General features: G+C 37.9%; 1 protein-coding gene across 12 annotated transcripts in view; it reads right to left on the reverse strand.

Annotated features, from left to right (window-relative positions):
- KIAA2026 (KIAA2026 ortholog) overlaps nt 1–21140 on the reverse strand; it is a 114922-nt gene that overhangs the window by 73406 nt on the left and 20376 nt on the right. For 6 of the 12 annotated variants that reach the window (XM_036260593.1, XM_036260592.1, XM_036260602.1 and 3 more), the window contains one exon: nt 1500–1700. In XM_036260593.1, the coding sequence (XP_036116486.1) occupies nt 1500–1700 (201 nt within the window). Of the gene's footprint in view, nt 1–1499; nt 1701–2331; nt 2398–13282; nt 13325–14926; nt 14946–19230; nt 19377–20622; nt 20671–21140 lie in introns of those variants that run through there. The other 6 variants (XM_036260596.1, XM_036260595.1, XM_036260599.1 and 3 more) reach the window with 6 other exon arrangements.

Here is a 21140-nt window from a genome sequence, read left to right on the forward strand (position 1 = left end):
CCTTGGGTGAGGATAAAAAAAAAAAAGCATATGCTCTAGAGCCAAATTGCCTATGTTCAAATCTTGACCACACCTCAAACACTGCCTGACCTTGGATAAGTTACTTAAATCTCTCTGTGCCTCCAAATAAATGTTGAATACATATAAGGTGCTCAGAGCTAAACCTGGCAAATAGTCATGCACAATAAATGTTAACCACTCTTTAAAAAAAATCTTCTGATTGCTACTATCACTATTATTACAACTATGTCCTGACTTATTTTTGTTTCTTTCTTTTTTTTTTTCTTTATCCTCACCCGAGGATATTTTTCCATTTTATTGTTCAGACAGAGTGGGAGGGAGGGGGAGAGAGAGAGAGAAACATCGATGTGAAAGGGACACATTGAGTGGCTGCCACCCACGCGACCAACCAGGGTCGGGGACAAACTGCAACCGAGGCATGCGCCCTTAGCGGGAACCGAACCTGGGTCTCTCTGGACCGCAGGCTGATGCTCTAACCGCTGAGCCAAAGTGGCCAGGGCTCATTTTTGTTTCTTTCTTGTTGCCCCTATATCAATGAAGGTACTAAATTCTGTTGATTGTTCTTAGAACAATCTGACCTATTCCTATTTATGGACATTAGTAGTGGAGGTCTAGACTACTACAGCCAACTTCCTTTTCTTTAATTTCTCGCCATTCCAATCTATTACACACTACTGGGTTCCCAATTAATCACCATTATAAAGAAACATGGTGATGGAAAGTCTCAAGGTTGAGTGTTAATCCTATAAATATCAAAGAAAGCTACATTTATTACTATGAGAGCAACAATATATTACAAATTGCTTTTGAGTAGAATTAGCAGTTCCTTATTATATCAGAAATCTCTCCTAACATAGTTTGAGATTTAGTATAAAAATCACCAGTATTTCTGAGTACTCACTTACCTGTTTGGGCCCTAGTCTCTTTTGTTATAAGTAAAACGTTTATAAGAGCCATCAGTCTATGCTCCCAGATCTTAGAAAGTAACACTAATTGAGCACAACATTCTTTCCTGATGAGTCCAAAGTAAGCACAGTTATTGAGGAAATTAACACCAAGAGAGGAACTGGCAGAGGTGAACCTAGGTGTCATTTTGAACTATATAATCTCTGGAGTTTCTCCTAATTTTAAAGGTCTATGAGTCTATTCTAAGCTATACAAATCTATTAAAAAACTCCTCTAATTTAAAATTAATAATTAATTTGAAAGAAAATCTAGAAAGCATCCTGAAATCTTTCATAAAAATTATTTTTGTATTGCTTCAAAATAATTTGGTTTAAATTTTTAAAATGTATTTTAAAACAAATTTCACTGTGATACTTCATTATAAATTCATGCTTTGGTGGCAATGCATTTTGGAACACTACTAAAATGAGCCCAGAAATTGGATATGGGCACACAAAAGTTACACAGCTACTCTTCGAAAGTAGTTCCTGGAAATTTGAAAAACACGAACTTAATTTTTTTTTAACATTTACCTTTTTTCTTCTTTTGCTCTCAGCTGTTCTTCCTGTCTCAAAACTTGAACCATTATAGATTCAAAAACTCCACTTGTCAAGCCTGCCAAACTTCGCGTTGTTGACCGACGCCTTGTTGAAGTACATGCAGTTCCCTTCTCATCCTCCAATCCATAATAGCCTCTAGATGTAACTGCTATCGTTGTCTTTTCTCTCAAGTGCCTTGGAGAAGAATAAGTCAATTTACAAGGTCAAATCTTCTGGGTAAGCAATAAACACCCTTAACCAGCATCTTAAGAAGAATTCCTTTTGCTAACTAGTTAAACCTTACTTAGCTATGCTCCAGATTTTTATCCTCCTTACATAATTTCTAATTTTCCTTACTCATCTCATAAAATCACTGAGTGATAATTCCTTCCCTACAGTAAAAAAAAATATACATATACATATATATACACACACACACACATATATATGTATATGTATAACTGAAGCATTAAAATTAAGGATTAAAGCACTATCTCTTTAATGGAAAAAAAGTTTACTATTAGCAAAATTAAATGTAGCTTATCTTACCATCTATTCACATATTTCATACTATCTATCATTGGTGTGGGAAGATGTACAATAATACAAGAAGACTTTGAGAGAGAAAAATGTATGATACATAAATACTTTAAAAAATCATAAACAAATGTAGCATTAAAATATATTATTTTGAGTTGTATTACAATATATAACTATAAACTTGGAAATCTTCTGACTAAATTATAAGAATCTAGATTTCTTCTTTAACCTCACCACAAATGTTTCCCTACTCTATAGTATTTTATTAATACATTAAGATACTAACCTAATTTTTAAAGATACTGATGAAAAAGTTTCTCAGCAATTTGTTTAATTATCCATAAATCCCCTTAATGAATTTGAAATAATTGATTAAAACCATTTACAATGGAAAAAGAAACATTAAACAAAGTTTTAAGTCTAGAATAAAAAATGACCTCTGAATTTGTATCTATATGTGTTAATTGAAAAAAGCATCGGGGAAGAAATATCTGCTCTTCTACCTTTGTAAAGAATATCAGAGCCTCCAAGGGTTTTACACATATTGTTGTTTCTACAATGGCAAAATCAAGTCACTACTCAAAGTAAGCATTCAATATGCTGGATAAGAATTTATATAAATTCAAAGTTGACCCTGTAGTCATATTTTCCTGCTTTCCTATAGGCTTTTTAAAAATATAAGCTAAAAGTTCACCAAAACATAAACCTTTATGGCATGAAATACAATCAAACTCCTGTCCATCTTGGACTACATTCAGAGTGGTTTATTACTCTAGGTTAGAAAACTTAATAACAATCTTACTCTCAGGCTATCTAGGTCCCATAAATGGTATGCCTGTAAGGTTCGATTAACTATGGCACTATTATGTGTTTCTCTGTTATAAGGAGATAATATTCTAACAATTCAACTTTAGGTAGGGAGTGAAAGTTTAAACTGGTTTTCCAATAATTCTGGAGAATTTGAGATAAACTATCCATACTTTTCAGGCTATGATTCTTTTGTGCACAATAGCATTATATCTGTATGATGGCTAATTGGGCTGAGAGTGAGTAATGTGGGCCTAAGGAAAATAAGATGACTGGAAATAACAGACACTGAATGGATACACTTGGGTTCATTTTAGTACAGAGTTTTTACTGGGGAACTAACTACATCTGAAATTTTAATCACTTCCTCATCAATACTAATAGAACATTAATAAACAATATTACACTGAAATATGATGACTTCTCAGAGGTCACAGTGTATATAGAGCATTGGAGATAAGGAGAGTTGAAGAAAATAGTAAGTGATATGGGTAAATTGTTATATAAAAAGTCAGAAACTCATTTTTACCCTTCAATTTTATTTAGTCTTTCTTATAAGTAGAAAAGAAGAAAATAAACTACATTTTTCAATGGTATTTCCTCAGAACAAAGACCAAAGAGAAATTAATATCCTTTATTACTTATTAGAAATAAAAATTTACACGCTTTGATACTTATTCATAACTAAAAAAAGTGTTTCTCTCATATCAACAAATAAAGATAAAAAGACTGATATTACTCAGTGTTGGAGCAGGTTCTAAGGAAAGAAAAATTTTCATACAGAAGGAGAAAAAAATGGTGGCAGAGCGAATGGAAGCTACACTGACGGTCTCCCAGGACCAAACAGGAATTACAACTAAAACAAAGAAAAGTCACCCAGAATAACCAACTGAAGACCAGCTGGAGAGAACCCTTATAATCAAGAGCATAAATAGCAGCCCAAATTGAGTCTGGCAGAAGGTGCGGAGGCATGAGAGGGCTGGCTGGACTCCCACAAGCAGCAGCTGAGGACTATCTTAGCTGTGAGAAGTTCCTGGAGAAGTCTGGGGTTTAAGCCCCAAGCCGGGCTCCCCAGCACAGAGTGGCAGAACAGGAAAAGGCGCTCATATAACACCTGGCTGTGAAAAACACTAGAGCAGAGTTCCTGCTTTGCAAGGAGAGGCACTGGTAACACAGGCATCTGCATGATGGGCCAGTAAATTAAATTTCAGTTACAGACATTCATCTTGGGCTCTAGCAGAGGGAGGGCTGACTGAACTGGAATTGCATGAGGAGAGTCAGGGGTTCACGGTGCTGAGGAGAGAGCTGGGAAGGAGGCCATCAAGAGCCCTATGCTGAGTCACGTCACCATGCTACAGAAACCATTTTATTCAGGCCGTTTTCCCATGAAATCAGTTATAACCTGGGTGAGGGGGCAGCAACTGCCTACTCATTGAAATTACACTCCGCCCACCAGGAGGAGTTTGCACCTAGCACAGAACTGCAACCTAAGGCTCTTTAACTGCCACAGACTACCAATCAGCCTGCAGGCAGAGTCAGGTCTCTGGGTGCTTTGAGCGTTGGGCCTGGCTAATGGTCATTGGGTTTCATGGCTCTGGGGACAGAGCTGAGAAGGTGGCTGCCTAGGTCTCTGTGCTGAGTCATTAACCACACTGCAGAAACCATCTTTCTCAGGCACAGTTTTCCTCTCAAAGCAGCTTTAGCTCGGGGAAGTAGGGGGTAATTGCCCCACCCACTGAAAATCCTCTCACTCTGCCCTGGTGAAGGAGGGACTTCCAACTAGCTGTAGACTACAATCTGAGGCTCATTAAGTGACAGACTAATAGTCAGCCGGGAGACAGAGGCAGATCTCTGGAATATTTCAGTCTTTGCCTGGCCTGCGACTATACCCAGGACAGTAAAACCAGACACTGGTGTTCAGCTTGGTCCCTTTCATAACATCCAAACCCAGCAGAGGGAGCCACAATCTGTGGAAGACTGATACCCACAGGGAGATTTTGGCATGCTCCAAACCCTGCTGAGACAGCCAAAATGGTGAAACATAGAAACAAGTCCCACATGAAGGAACAAAAGAATTCTCCAGAAGAAGGGCTAAATGAAATGAAGATAAGCAAGTTATCAGTGAGGAGGTCCAAGTAATGATAAGGATGCTCAATAGCATTAGAAAAGATATAGAAACAATGAGAAACGACCGATTGGAAATCAAGAATGACATGGCAGAAATAAAGAACACATGGGAAGAAATAACCAGCATATTAAAGAAAGCCAAGGATCAGATCAGTGAATTAGAAGATAGGGTAGAAAAAAATCACTCACTCAGAGAACCAAGAAGAAAAAACAATTAAAAAACAGGACAATTTAAGAGAGCTATGGGACAATATGAAATATAACAACATCCATATCATAGGAGGACCAGAAGAAGAAGAAAGTAAGCAAGGATTAGAGAATCTGTTTGAAGAAAAGGTGGCAGAAAACTTCCCTAACTTGGTGAAGAAAAAAGGCACACAAGTTAAGGAAGCACAGAGAGCCCCACGCTAGAAGAACCCAAAGAGGCCCAAACAAAGACACATCATAGTTAAAATGCCAAAAACTTAAAGGCAAAGAGAGAATCTTAAAGGCAGTAAGAGAAAAGCAACAGGTTACCTACATAGGAGCTCCCATAAGGCTGTCAGCTGATTTCTCAACAGAAACACTACAGGCCAGAAAGGAATACCATGAAGTATTCAAGGCAATGAAAAACAAGAACCTTGCCCTGGCCAGTTCGACTCAGCAATCAGAGCATCGGCCCATGGACTAGGGTCCTGGGTTCGGTTCCCACTAAGGGCATGTACCTCGGTTACAGTTTGTCTCCAGCCCTGGTTAGGGTCGTGTGGGTGGCAACCACTCAGTGTGTCTCTTTCACATCAATGTTTCTCTCTTTCTCTTTCTCTTTCTCTTTCTCTTTCTCTTTCTCTTTCTCTTTCTCTCTCTCTCTCTCTCCCCCCCCTCCCTCTCTCCCTCCCTCCCTCTCTCCCTTCTGCTCTATCTGAAGATAAATGCAAAAATGTTCACAGGTGAGGATAAAAAAAAAAAAATTAAAAAACAATAACAACAAAAAACAAGAACCTTAATCCAAAACTACTCTATTCAGCTAAGTTATCATTCAAAATAGAAGGTGAAATAAAGAGCTTCCCGGATGGGGAAAATAAAAACAAAAACGCTAAAGCACTATATTACCACAACACCAGTACTGCAAGAAATGTTAAAGAGACTGCTGTAATAACGAGAAGAAATATATAGAGAGAAACATAGACAAAATAAATTAAAATGCCAATAAATAAGTACATATTAAATAATAACCTTAAATGTAAATGGATTAAGTGCTCCAATTAAAAGACAGAGTAGCTGAATGAATAAGAAAGCATGGCCCATTTATATATGCTGTCTCCAAGAGACCCATCTCAGAACAAAAGATTCACACAGGATGAAAGTGAAGGAATGAAAAAAATTTTCTGAGCAAATGGAAATTAAAGGGGGGGGGGCAGCAATATTAATATCTGATAAAATGAACTTCAAAATGAAGGTCATAATAACAGACAAAGAAGGCCAATACATACTATTAAATGGATCTATCCAATAAGAAGATATAACCTTGGTAAACATATATGCACCCATTATAAGAGCATCTAAAATATATTTAAAAACTTCTGGATGACATCAAGGGAGAGAGCCACAGCAATACAATCATAGTAAGGGACTTTAACACACCCACTGACATCACTGGATAGATTCTCTAGACAAAAAAATTAACAAGAAAACAGAGACCCTAAATGATGCACTATATTAGATGGATTTAATTGATATTTACAGAGAATTACACCCCAAAACTGCAGAATATACATTCTTCTCAAGTACAAACTGGACATTCTCAAAGAAGACAGACCACATGTTAGGACACAAACTAAGTCTCTACAAGTTCAACAAGACTGAAATCCTATCAAGTATCTTCCCAGATCACAATGGCATGAAACTAGAAATTAATTATAATAAACACTGAAAAACATTCAAACACATGGAGGCTAAATAGCATGTTATTAAACAATGAATGGGTTCCCAAGGAGATTAAGGAAGAAATGAAAAACTTCCTGGAAATCAATAAAAATGAACACCCAACAAACAAAATCTATGGGACATAGTGAAAGCAATCCTGAATGGGAAGTTCACAGCATTACAGTCTTAAAGAAACAAGGAAAATTTCTAATGGGCTATCCAACCCTACAACTTAAAGAACTAAATAGTGAACAATAACAACAATAACAGCAACAACAACAAACCCAGAGTAAGTAGAAGGAAAGAAATAATAAAGATCGGAGTGGAAATAAATGACACAGAGACTAAAAATAAATACAGACGATCAATGAAACCATAAAGATAAACAAGATTGATGAACCTTTAGCCAGACTCACCAAGAAACAAAAAGAGAGGACCCAAATAAACAAAAATCAAAAACAAAAGAGAAGTAACAACTGACACCGGAGAAATACAAAGGATTGTTAGAAAACACTATGAACAATTATATGCCAACTGGACAACCTAGGCAAATAAGACAAATTCCTAGAATCACACAGTTTTCAAAAACTCAACCAGGAAGAGTCAGAAAAGATGACAGATCAATAATAACTAAGGAAACTTAAACAGAAATCAATAAATTCCTATCAAACAAAAGCCTGGGTCCAGACAGCTTCACAGGGGAGTATACCAAATATTCAAAGAAAACCTAACACCTATTCTCCTTAAACTATTCTAACAAATTCAAGAGGAAGGAAGATTTCCAAGCTCTTTTTATGAGGCCAGCATAATCCTAATTCCAAAACCAGATAAAGACACTCTAGAAAAAGAAAATTATAAGCAAATATCCCTGATGAACATACATGCCAAAATCCTCAATAAAATATTAGCAAATAGGACCCAGCAATACACTAAAAAAAAACTATTCACCATGATCAACAGGGGCTCATCCAAGGAATGCAAGGCTGGTACAATAATCACAAATCAATAAATGTGATACACCATATAAACAAAATGAAGAATAAAAACCACATGATCATATCAATAGATGCTGAAAAAGCATTCGACAAAGACAAGCACCCATTTCTGATACAAACGCTCAGCAATCTGGGAATAGATAGATCATATCTTGACATAATAAAGACCATATATGAAAGACCTATAGCCAACATCATACTCAATGGACAAAAACTAAAAGCATTTCCCTTAAGAACAGGAACAAAACAAGGATGCCCACTTTCGCGACTCTTATTTAACATAGTACTGGAAGTCTTAGCCATAGCGGTAAGGCAGGAAGAAAAAATAAAAGGGATCCAAATTGGAAAGGAGGAAAAGAAACTATCTTTTTTTTGCAGATGACAAGACACTATACATACAAAACCCCAAAGACTCAATCAAAAATTTACTAGACTTACATGAATTTGGCAAAGTAGCAGGATACAAAATTAACGTCCAGAAGACTTCCGGTCAAGATGGCGGCATAAGTAAATGCGGTATTGCGTCCTCCCACAACCACATCAAAGTTACAACTAAACTACAGAACAACCATCATTCAAAACAGCCTAAAATCAAGCTGAATGGAAGTCTTACAACTATGGAATTAAAGCAGCAGCCACATCGAGACTGGTAGGAGGGGCGGAGGCGTGATGGGCCGGTCTCATACCCATGTGTGGCAGATAAAAATCAGAAGGATATTTCGGCTAGGAAGGTCTTCCCTGAAGACTGAGGGGTCCTCATCCCACACCAGGCACCCACCTCAGGATTCCAGTGCCTGGAAGAGAAGTCTCCAAAACTTCTGGCTGGAAAAACCAGCAGGAACTGAGGCTCAGGGAGGCTGAGGCGGCTGGAGCCCCAGGCAGCTCCTTAAAGGGCCGGCGCATGAACTTATCGGACTCTCTCCCTCTAAGTTTGGAGGGGAGGCAGCTTAAGGGGCACCAGAGACATACAGGGAAGAACTGAGCTGTTTGGCATTGCAGCGAGGGCTGGAGAGGGGGCTTTCTCCTGGACAGATGTGCTGTCAGAGGCCTTTGTTCCTTTGGTGAGCCCTTCCCTGGGGCAGCAGACAGTTGCCATATCTGGGACTCGAGCAACCTGGCTCACACTGTTAGCCCCACCCTGGTGATTCCCTGAGGCCCTGCCCCACCCAACTTTCAGGACAACCCAAGTTGTTGCCAGTTGCTTAACCATAGGATTGGCCTGTCTTGGATCCTGCTTCAGGTTTTCCTAAATTCTTTCAAAGAAGCAGCATCTGGTCTCAGCTAGCTCCATACCTCTCGTTAAGTAATACACAGAAACAAACACAGAGAGGCAGCCAAAATGAGGAGACAAACAAACAGGTCCCAAATGAAAGAACAGAACAAAACCCCAATGAAAGAACTAAGCGAAATGGAGATAAGAAACCTAACAGATGCTGAGTTCAAAATACTGCTTATAAGGATGCTCAATGAACTTAGTGAGGGCCTCAAGAGCATAAAAAAGGACCAGTCAGAAATGATGGATGCACAATCAGAAATGAAGGAGGCATTAACTGAAATAAAGAATAATTTACACAGATTCAATAGTAGAGTATGTAAATCCAAGAAGCAAACTATTGATTTGGAATATAAGGAAGCAAAAAACGCCCAATCAGAACAGCAAAAAGAAAAAAGAATCTAAAAAAATGAGGATGGTATAAGGAGCCTCTGGGACAACTTCAAGCATGCCAACAGTCGCAACTTGGGGGTGCCAGAAGGAGAAGAGAGAGGACAAGAAATTGAAAACCTATTTGAAACAATAACGGCAGGAAACTTTCCTAACTTGGTGAAGGAAACAGACATACAAGTCCAGGAAGCACAGAGAGTCCCAAACAAGATGAACCCCAAGAGGCCCACACCAAGATACATCATCATCAAAATGCAAAAGGCTTAAGACAAAGAGAGAAATCTTAAAAGTAGCAAGAGAAAAGCAGCTAGTTACCTACAAGGGAGTTCCCATAAGGCTGTCACCTGATTTCTCAAAAGAAACTTTGCAGGCCAGAAGGGAGTGGCAAGAAATATTCAGAGTGATGAAAAGCAAGAACCTACAACCAAGATTACTCTATCCTGAAAAGCTGTCATTTAGAATCGATGGCCATATAAAGACTTTCCCAGACAAGAAAAAGTTAAAGGAGTTCATCACCACCAAACCGTTATTATATGAAATGATGAAGGGTCTTTTTGAAGAAAAAGATAAAATATATGAACAAACAAAATGGCAATGAATACATATGTATCAACAACTGAATCTACAAACAAAATGAACAGGTAGAACAGAAACATTCTCATAGATACTGAGCACATTTTATTGGTTGCCAGATGGGAGGGGGGTTGGGGGAAATGGGTGAAAAAGGTGAAGGGATTAAGAAGTACAAATTCATTGCTAGCCTGACAAACCTCAAAGGGAAAGGGGTTGGGGGGTGGGAAGAAATAAATCAAAGAACTTATATGCATAACCAATGGACACAGACAATAGTGTGGGAAAAGGCGGGATGGGGGTGGGAGTGGGGAGGAGGGGGGTCAATGGGGGAAATATGAGAAACATTTGTAACACATTCAACAATAAAGATTATAAAATTAATTAATTAATTAAAAACACACACACGCACATACACAAAAAAACAAAAACAAAACTAACGTCAAGTAATCGACGGCATTCATTTTTTTTTTTTTTATCCTCACCCGAGGACATTTTTCCATTTTTTGTTCAGATAGAGCGGGAGGGAGAGAGAGGAAGGGAGAGAGAGAGAGAAACATCGATGTGAAGGGACACATCGAGTGGCCGCCACCCGCACGACCAACCAGGGCCGGGGACAAACTGCAACCGAGGTACATGCCCTTAGCGGGAACCGAACCCGGGTCTCTCTGTACCGCAGGCCGACGCGCTAACCGCTGAGCCAAACCGGCCAGGGCCGACGGCATTCTTATACACCAATGACGAAGTCACAGAAAGAGAAACAAAAAAAAACAATTCCATTTACTATCACAGCAAAAAATAAAAATACCTAGGAATAAACTTAACCAAAGAAATAAAGGACCTATTCGCAGAAAACTACAGGTCATTGAAAAAAGAAATAGAGGAAGATATAAAAACGTGAAAGCACATACTTGTTCATAGATTGGAAGAATCAACATCATTAAAATGTCCATACTACCCAAAGCAATCTATACATTCAATGCAATCCCCATCAAAATACCAACAACATACTTCACAGACTAGAACAAATACTTCAAAAGTTCATATGAAACCAAAAAAGACCCCGAATAGCCACACCAATCTTGAAAAAGAACAAAATTGGAGGGATCACATTACCAGATTTCATGTTATACTACAAAGCCACTGTAATCAAAATAGCCTGGTACTGACACAAGAACAGGTAGATAGATCAATGGAACAGAATAAAGAACCCAGAAATGAACCCAAGATAATATGCTCAATTAATATTTGACAAAGGGGGCAAGAGCATACAGTGGAGTAAAGACCGCCTCTTTAATAAAAATTGGACAGCTACATGCAAAAAAATGAAACTAGACCATCAACTCACACCATACACAAGAATAAACTCAAAATGGATAGAAGACTTAAATGTGACTCATGAATCCATAAAAATCCTAGAAGAAAATGTAGGCAACAAAATTTCGGACATCATACGCAGCAGAATTCTCACTGTTTGAGAGATTTTAGGCAACTCTGAAGCAGGATCCAAGACAGGTCAAGTGTATGGTAAAGCCTTTGAAAACAGCTTGGGTGGGCCTGAAGGGTGGGTGGGGCAGGGCCTCAGGGAACCACCAGGGCAGGCAAATAGTGTCAGCCAAGTTGCTGGAGTCCCAGATATGATGCCCGTCTCTGCTGCCCTGGGGAAGGACTCACCAAAGGAACAAAGGCCCCTACCAGCACCTCTGTCTGAGAGAAAGCTGCCTCTCCAGCCCTTGTCCAGAAGCCAAACAGCTCAATTCTTCCCTTTATGTCTCTGGTGCTTTTCAAGCTGCCTCCTCTCCGAGCTTAGAGGGAGCAAGTCCAACTAGGTTCGTGTGCGGGTCCTTTAAGAGGAGCTGCTTGGGCCCTGGCCGGTTTGGCTCAGCAGTTAGAGCGTCGGCCTGCGGTCTGGAGAGACCTGGGTTCGGTTCCCGCTAAGGGCGCGTACCTCGGTTGCAGTTTGTCCCCGGCCCTGGTCGGTTGTGTGGATGGCAGCCACTCGATGTGTTCCTTTCACATCGATGTTTCTCTCTCTCTCTGTTCGTCTCTCTCCCTCCCACTCTACCTGAACAAAAAAAAATGGAAAAATGTCCTCAGGTGAGGGAAAAAAAAAAAAAAAAGAGGAGCTGCTTGGGGCTCCAGCAGCCTCAGCCTCCCTTAGCCTCAGTTTCTGCTGGTTTTTACAGCCAGAAGTTATGGGGATTTCTCTTCCTGGCACTGGAACCCTGAGGTGGGTGCCTGGTGTGGGATGGGGACCCCTCAACTCCTCAGGGAGGACCTTCTCAGTAAAGGTATCCTCCGGATTTTTATCTGCCACATGTGAGTGTGGGACCAGTCCATCCCATGCCTCCGCTCCTCCTACCAGCCTCGATATGGCTGCTGCTTTAATTTCATAGCTGTAGGACTTCCATTCAGCTCAGTTTCAAGGGGTTCTGAATGATGGTTGTGCTGTAGTTTAGTTGTAATTTTGATGTGGTTGTCGGAGGAGGCAAGTATCTTGTTTACCTACACCGCCATCTTGACCGAAGTCCAGGTGGCTTTCTTATATGCCAATAATGAACACTCAGAAAGGGAAACTAAAAAAACAATCCCATTTACCACTGCAACAAAAAAACTAAGATGCCTAGGAATAAATTTAACCAAGAAAGACTTGTTCTCAGAAAATGACTGGACATTGAAAACAAAAAATAGAGGAAGGTATAAAAAAGTGGAAGCATATACTATGTTCCTGGATTGGAAGAATCAATAGCATTAAAATGTCTATACTACCCAAAGCAATCTATAGATTCAATGCAATCCCTATTAAAGTACCAACAGTGTATTTCACCGATCTAGAACAAATACTCCAAAGGTTTATATGGAACCAAAAAGACCCAAATAGCCACAGCAATCTTGAAAAAAAAACAAACACCCAAGTTGAAGGAATGACAATACCAGATATCAAGTTATACTAGAGCCATCATAATCAAAATAGCCTGGCATTGGAACATCAACAGGCATATAGAGCAATGGAACATAGAGCACAGAAATTGATCCAAGTCATTATGCTCAAATAATATTTGACAACGAAGGCAAGAGCATACAATGGAGAAAAGACAGTTTATTCAATAAATGATGCTGGAAAAATTGGACAGGTACATGGAAAAAAAAATAAAACTATAACACCAACTTACACCATACACAAGAATAAACTCAAAATGGATAAAAAGCTTAAATATAACTTGTGAAACCATAAAAATCCTAGAAGAAAATGTAGGCAGGAGAATCTCAGACACCACACATAGCAGAATTTTCACCAATACATCACCTAGGGCAAGAGAAACAAAGGAAAAAAATTAATAAATGGGACTACATCAAATTAAAATCTTCTGCGTGGCAAAAGAAACCAGCAACAAAATGAAAAGGGAATCCACTCTTTGAAAGAACATATTTGCCAATGATACATCAGATAAGAGGTTAATATCCAAAATATAAAAAGTGCTCATACAGCTCAACAAAAGAAAGACAAACAATCCAATTAAAAATGGGCAGAGAACCTGAATAGACACTTCTCCAAATAGGGCATACAAATGGCCAAGAGACACATGAAAAAATACTGTCACTAATTATCAGAGGGATGCAAACTAAAACCACAATGAAGTATCACCTCACACCTGTCAGAATGGCTGCCATCAACAAATCATCAAACAACAAGTGCTGACGAGGATGTAGAGGAAACGGTATTTTAGTACACTGGCTAGTGGAAATGCAGACTGGTTCAGCCACTATATGGTGTTTCCTCAAAAAATTAAAAATTGAACTGCCATTTGATCTAGGGATCCCACTTCTCAAAATATGTCCTAAGATGCCTGAAACACCAATCAGAAAGAATATATGTACCCCCTATGCTCACAGTAGTGCTATTTACAATAGCCAAGATCTGGAAACAGCCCAAGTGCCCATCAGTAGATGAGTACATTTACACAATGGAATACTATGCAACTATAAGAAAGAAAGATCTTTTACCCTTTGAGATGAAATGGAAGAACCTGGAGAGTATTATGCTAAGCGAAATAAGCCAGCCAAAGAAAGACAAGTACCATGTGATCTTATTCATTTATGGGATATAATGAACAAAATAAACTGAAGATCAAAATAGACCCAGAGACATAGAAGTAAAGAACAGACTGACAAACTTCAGAGGGAAGGGGAATGAAGGGGGTGGGAAGAGATAAACCAAAGAATTTATATGCATATATGCATAACCAATGGACACAGACAACAGTGTGGGAGCAGGGAGGAGGGGAGTCGATGGGGAAAAAAAGGGGGAACATCTATAATACTGTCAACAATGAAGATTTTAAAAAAAGAGAAATTCTCATACATCATTAGTTGGTATGTAAAATTGGCACAGCCTTTTTGAAAGTCAATTTGGTAATAATCATTAAGATTTAACATGCACATATCCTTTTACCCGTCATGCTTCTAGGAATTTTCTATAGATATATTGCCAAAACTGTAAGCAATAAACACACACACACACACACACACACACACGCACACAGTATTGTTTGTCATTTAAAAAGAACTAGAAAACATAAATGTCCTTTGTTACAAGACAAATTAACTAAGGTAATATACCCACAATATGAAATAGCACCCATCCATTATAAGAAATCAGGTAAATCTGTATATGCTCACTATAGAAGATGTCCATGTTATTCTGCTGAATGTAAAAAAGAAGTTTCTGAACAAAGTATTGAAATATGTGTATATGTATGTATGTCTGTGTGTGTGTGTATATATATATATATATATTTGTTGTTGTTAATCCTTACCTGAGGATATTTTTTCCACTGATTTTCAGAAAGCACGAAAGGGAGGCAGAGGGAAAGAGACACACTGATTGGCTGCCCCCGGCATGTGCCCAGATGGGCCAGAAATCAAACCTGCAACCCAGGTACATGCCTTTCACTGGGAATAGAACTGCAACCCTCTGTTGTATGGGCCAAATCTCTAAACTCTGAGCCACACTAGCCAGGACATAAAATGTATTTTTTAACCCAAAGGAATTATATACAAGTATAAATGTAAACATACATATGGCACCAAGTAGGGTGTATATATATACGAGTTCAAATTCTCACCTAGACTATTGCGATCTCTTCATGACAGGTCTCTTGACTTCTACTCTAATCTCATTACAGTCTATTCTGCATGCAGCAACTGAGGTAATCTGATCATATCATTCCCTGCTCTGTCTCCTCCAAAGCATTCCAGTTACACTTAAAATACAATCCAAAGTTCTGATGGCCTACAAGACCTAGTGTAATATGGCCTTCATCTAACTTTTCAGACCTCATTTTCTACCACTCCACCCTTTCAGGGATGGGAAATCTTTTTTCCTGCCAAGGGCCATTTGGATATTTATAACATCATTTACAGGCCATACAAAATTATCAACTTAAAAATTAGCCTGCTATTTTTGGTCAGGCTAATTAGGTGAGGCATGTGATGTTAGCTGGTATCGATTTTGTGGGCCTTACACGGCCCGGGCCAGACATTCCCCACCGTTGTGTTAGGTCTTTGTGTCCTGGCCACAAGTCCCCTTGTTATTCGTAGTCACACCAACACTGACTTTGCACCTGATCTTCCTCCTGGAAGGCCTTCTTCTCCCAGATATTTCTAGGCACTATCACTTCATTCAAATGTCTGTTCAAATGCTAGCATATCTGAGAGGACTTCCTTGACCACCATAACTAGTATAGGATTCTCCCATCACTGTCTATCTTAATCTGATTTCTTTTTATTTATGTTACTTATCACTATATTGCATTGTGAAAATATCTATTTATTTGGTAATTAAGTTTCCCCACCAGAATGAAAGTTCCAGGAGCATAAGACCTTTGTTTAATTAATGGCTGTATCTTGTATGTCATGTGTGTATGCGAGGGAGACACACACACACACATACTTGGAAGGATACAAGCCAAGATGTTTATCATTTTAAATTTACACACATTATAAAAGTTGAAGAATTCCAGTTATCTGTTTTTGTTGTTGTTAATTCTCACCAGAGAATATTTTTGTACATTGATTTTTTTAGAGAGAGTGGAAGGAAGGGGGAAGGAAAGAAAGAAACATCAGTGTGAGAAAGACACATCAATCAGCTGCCTCCCACACACACCTCAACCAGGGCTGGGGATCAAACCTGAAACCCTTTGGTGCATGGGCCAATGCTCTAACCACTAAACCACACTGGCAGGGCCCGATCATCATCTATTTTGTTGATAGTAAAAAAAATTCTTTTAAAATTACATTTGTAACTAAATACTTGAGTTTCAAGTATTTAATATTTGAATAAAAATAAGTCTCATCTTCAAAGAGAATCATCAGATAATTAATCAATGATCAAATAATACACTAAAATAACAATCCCTTTTTAAAATTCAAATTTTATTTCTGCCTGTTAGGAAAATTATTTCATGAAGTCACTCTGGTAATAGTTTGAAAATAACACGTTAGTTATAAGCAAAAGCTAAGCAATCATTATGATTGATTCACTGAGTTTTATACAGTCAGTTGTCCCTTGCCACTTCGCGCTTTGACTTTCGCAGCTTCACTCTATTGTGATTTTTTTCAAATATAGTATAGTATAGTACAGTACAGTACAGTATAGTATAGTAGAGTAGAAAACCGCTATGAAGTGAAGCCGCGAAAGTTGAAGTGTGAAGTGGTAAGGGACAAATTATAGTAAATAAAGAATCCTACTTTGTGGAAATTCATTTATCGCACTCAATTAACCGCAATAAACGGGGGCTGACTGTAGTTATCTTTTTTCCCCAGAAAGCATGAAAGGTCTTTTCTATATTGTTAATACAGAATCCTGAGGCTCAATTCTGTTTAAAATTATTAAAATAAGTATAAAGAAGGAAGTGAATTGGTATTAATCTTTACTTATAGTTAATATATGGACTATCTCTGGCTCCCTAGTAAAAACAAATGTTTAGAAAGGTTTCCACTATTACGTGATTTTGTTGTTGTTGTCAAAACAATGTAGATGTGTCACTTATAAAAACTATCTGTACAATTAAAACTTGAAATCAGAATTATCTAATCTGCTTAAAAATATTCTAAAGAGTTTCAGTCACTTAAAAAAAATCCATTACTTCAAAATATTAAAATGTAACTATAGTCCTCAAAGTACTGGCAAGAGAGAATACTATAAATGAGGTGATGTTTAATGAAGACTATTTAATGTGCAGGCAAGATTAAGGGAACTCTGAAGGGATGGTGAAGTACTCCTGGGCTAATCAGGGAGCTATCATCACTCCAGGCCCAATAGGAGAAGAATAGCAATAGTTACTAGAATTAAGAGAGCTGTAACTGTAGAAGAGGGCCACACAAAGATGAAGCAGTTACTGACAACCTGCAGCCTAGCAAAGAGAAAGCTGTTAGAATATCCGTATCTCTCTGTCAGTGTCTTCCACTGACTTACCCCAATCAAAGCAAGAGAACAATTGGCAGACCAGTTGATGCAATCCTTAGAAATCAGCCTGTTGGGGCACAGTGCACAAGGTGGAGAATGGATTTGAAGGGACAAATAAAGATTATTTATTTGTAGAACCTTAATATTAGTTTTCAAGAGAAACTAACTGAAATTAGGAAAGACTGAAATTTCACTGGTAGATTTCAGCAAATACTTTTGCATATCTGATAGATAAGCTTCATGATGTAGTTAGCCCTCCCTGCACTGTCCTTCTTCCATCTCAATGTATGTATGTATATTTATAAGCTCTGAACTACAAAAATCATTAAAACCAAGTACCAAAATAAACCTAACTTAAAAAAAGCCTTTCAAATAGCTCTACAGTCAAGTGTTAAACCAAGACTTTCAAAACTAATGAAATACCACAATGCCCTCACCAAAAATAACTTTTTGTAATACTAATATTTTAAAATGACTTAAAATATGCTTAATTTAACATTTTAAGTATCTAGTTTGAATGCTTTACAATATATACATAATAGAATATAAATTTCTAGAAATAACTTATAAATAAATATGCATACATTGGTGGTACATAGTAAATTTTTTTCTGCTTCGAAGTCAGATTATAAATGTTTAGAGACCACTGCTTTCATCTGCAGCTATGTATTGGATACCCAAAAGAGTTTTCAGTAAAAAGAAGTCTTCATACATACCAAATAAGCATTTATCACAGACTATTAAACTTATTTTTTACTTGATCCTCTTTACCTTCTATTGCTCCTGTATGTTTAACTCATCTTCATCCAGACCTCCAGTTCCTTAATTCCTTCATTTGCTCAGCCTCTTTCAGTTATTCACATAAATAACTAGTTGGGATTCATCATATATGACTAACCTCTTCTTATCTTACCTCCTTTAACCAATTATGTTTCTGGCTCAGGTACCCAACCTCTCTCATGCATCTCAGCCAAAAAAGCTCCTTCTCTTCTATACTTCCACTGCTAAGGAAAAATCCCACCTTAAAGTATGTTGCCTCACTGTAATCTAAACTGTCTAAAATGACTTCTTTGAAGGAAGTCAACTTCCTCATTGGTTCTCCATAACAAAAATTTCAAATGCTATCATTATTTTTTTCAATTTTAACTTTTTTTCCAATTATAGTTAACAGTCAATATTGTATTAGTTTCAGATGTACAGCATAGGGGTTAGACATTTATATAACGTTACCCCCCCCCACCATAAGTCTAGTACCCACCTGCAAATGCCACCATTATTTAAAAACTTTACCCTACTACTCATCATCACTTGGCAGCTGACTGCCCACCACTTATTTCACAGAGAAAATGGTAGTTTTTAAGAGTTCCATTAACTTCCTGTTTCTCAAAAAACAAAATTATCTGAATCCAAACAAAATTATCTAAATGCAACTTTAAGATGCTGTGAAAAATGTGCTTCCCATCCTCTTATCAAAAACTGATCTCACTACAGGTCTTCAGCATTTGAATTTCATCAATTATCTTTTGCACCTTCAACTCCTGAACTTGCTTGTTGCCTTTAGCATGTAAATATATCAAAGTTTATATTAACAAACCATTCCCCTTGAAAAGAGTCACATCTAAACTACTGGTCCATTTAACTTTCCATTCATACCTTAATCTGGCATTTGCATTCATCTCCTCTACTGTAATCAGTCTTCACAAATTATCTTCCAGTTATGAAATTCAAATTATATTTTTCAGTTCTTATTTACTCAATGTCTGTATACCATCTGATTACTCTCTTGTCAAGTACTTAAACTGGACTTTGCAGAAAGAGCAGTTTCGGATCAGTGGGGAAGAAAGAAAAATGAATACTAATTAAGAAAACTGTTCATTCCTATTATTCAAATTCACTCATTCAGAATATTAAATGAGCAGCAAGGATTCAGCAATAAACATTGTGACAGCTTGTATATACTGAATGAAAAGTATAAAAATCAAAGATGACTTTGAGCTCTGGCCAGTTAGGCTCAGCAGTTAAGAGTATCAGCCCGCGGACCAGAGAGTCCCGAGTTCGGTTTTCGCTAAGGGCACGTACTTCGGTTGCAGTTTGTCCCTGGCCCTGGTTGGGGTCGTGTGGGTGGCAACCACTCAGTGTGTCTCTGTCACATTGATGTTTCTCTCTCTTTCTTCCGTCTTCTCTCCTTCCTGCTCTATCTGAGAATAAATGCAAAAATGTCCTTGGGTGAGGATAGAAAAAAAAAAGATGACTTTGATATACTTAGGTTGAAACAATAGTGATACAACTGGAAAAAAAATGTAAAAATTGAAAAAGTAAAACTGGGAAGGAGACCTAGGTTATAAATATGTACTTAGTTTTTAACATTTTGAGATAACAGTTGCACAACAACCTGGAAAAGTTCTATGAATATAAATATAAAACTAAGACAAAAGGGAAATCTCAAGATACTGATTTGAAGTTTTAGTAATAAAGTTTTCATAAAAAATTATTTCTCCACAGAGAAATAAATATAGGGAGATAAAATCTAAAAGCCTAACTCTAGGGATTATCCACAGTTACAAGGAAAAACACAGCTAAAGAAGAGACTCAAAAGAAATAGTTTGAGAAACAGCACAAGAGAGGCCAAAGAAAAGTTTTCAATACTAACTGATCCACACAATTTAATTCTCCAGACAGATGGAGAAAGGACTAAGTAAAAGCCAACTATTAAACAGGAAGACATTCATTAGTAGAATTCATGAGGGCAACTTCAAGAGAAATTAATTGCAAAGATCCTTGTAAGCTAAAAAACCTTTCAAGGTCTTTGTTTCTAACTGAAGTGGCACCAGGTAAATGACGTAATTACCAAAAGAACAACTGAAGATCATCATAACTAATTTTTTAAAAACCAAACATTTTGCTTAAATTTCTATTTCTTGATTTTGTCTTTCTAATTTAACTAAGGCACAAAGGTAAAGTTTTTAGTTACATAGAAACGGTATTTTAAAAGTGCTTTACCAGCCTGGCTGGTGTGGCTCAGTATTTGAGCGCTGACCCACTCACCAAGAGGTCGCTGGTTTGATTCCGTCAGGGCACAGGCCCAGGTTGTGGGACCGATCCCCAGTGGGGGGCATGCAGAAGGCGGCCAATCAATGTGCTTTCTCATCGATGTTTCTATCTCTTTCTCCCTCTCCCTTCCTCTTTCTCTAAATCAATAAAGAAAAAACTTTTTTAATAAAAGAAAAAAGTGCTTTACCAACCTCAACAACTATGATAAGCATTTTTAATAAGTTAGGACTGCTCTGCTGAATGACTTACTACTTTGACAGCTATTCTTCACCATCCAGAAGCAATCAGGAGTTCTCAGTAAAGGCAGAACTGAAGATCTTCCCTAGGTCACTAACTCATACAATACAGTTATGTTCATGTTCCACAGAAGATGCTAAAGTTGTGACAAGTCTACAAAGTGGGCAGACAGATACCTTGGCTTCCTGTTCTTGGCCAACTCCTCTAAACATCTGCCAAGGACTGATGAGGCTTTAAGGTACAAGACTGTACATTCAGCACACTTTCAGATTCAG

Source organism: Molossus molossus, unplaced genomic scaffold, assembly GCF_014108415.1.
Source record: "Molossus molossus isolate mMolMol1 unplaced genomic scaffold, mMolMol1.p scaffold_m16_p_14, whole genome shotgun sequence".
Lineage (NCBI taxonomy): Eukaryota > Metazoa > Chordata > Mammalia > Chiroptera > Molossidae > Molossus > Molossus molossus.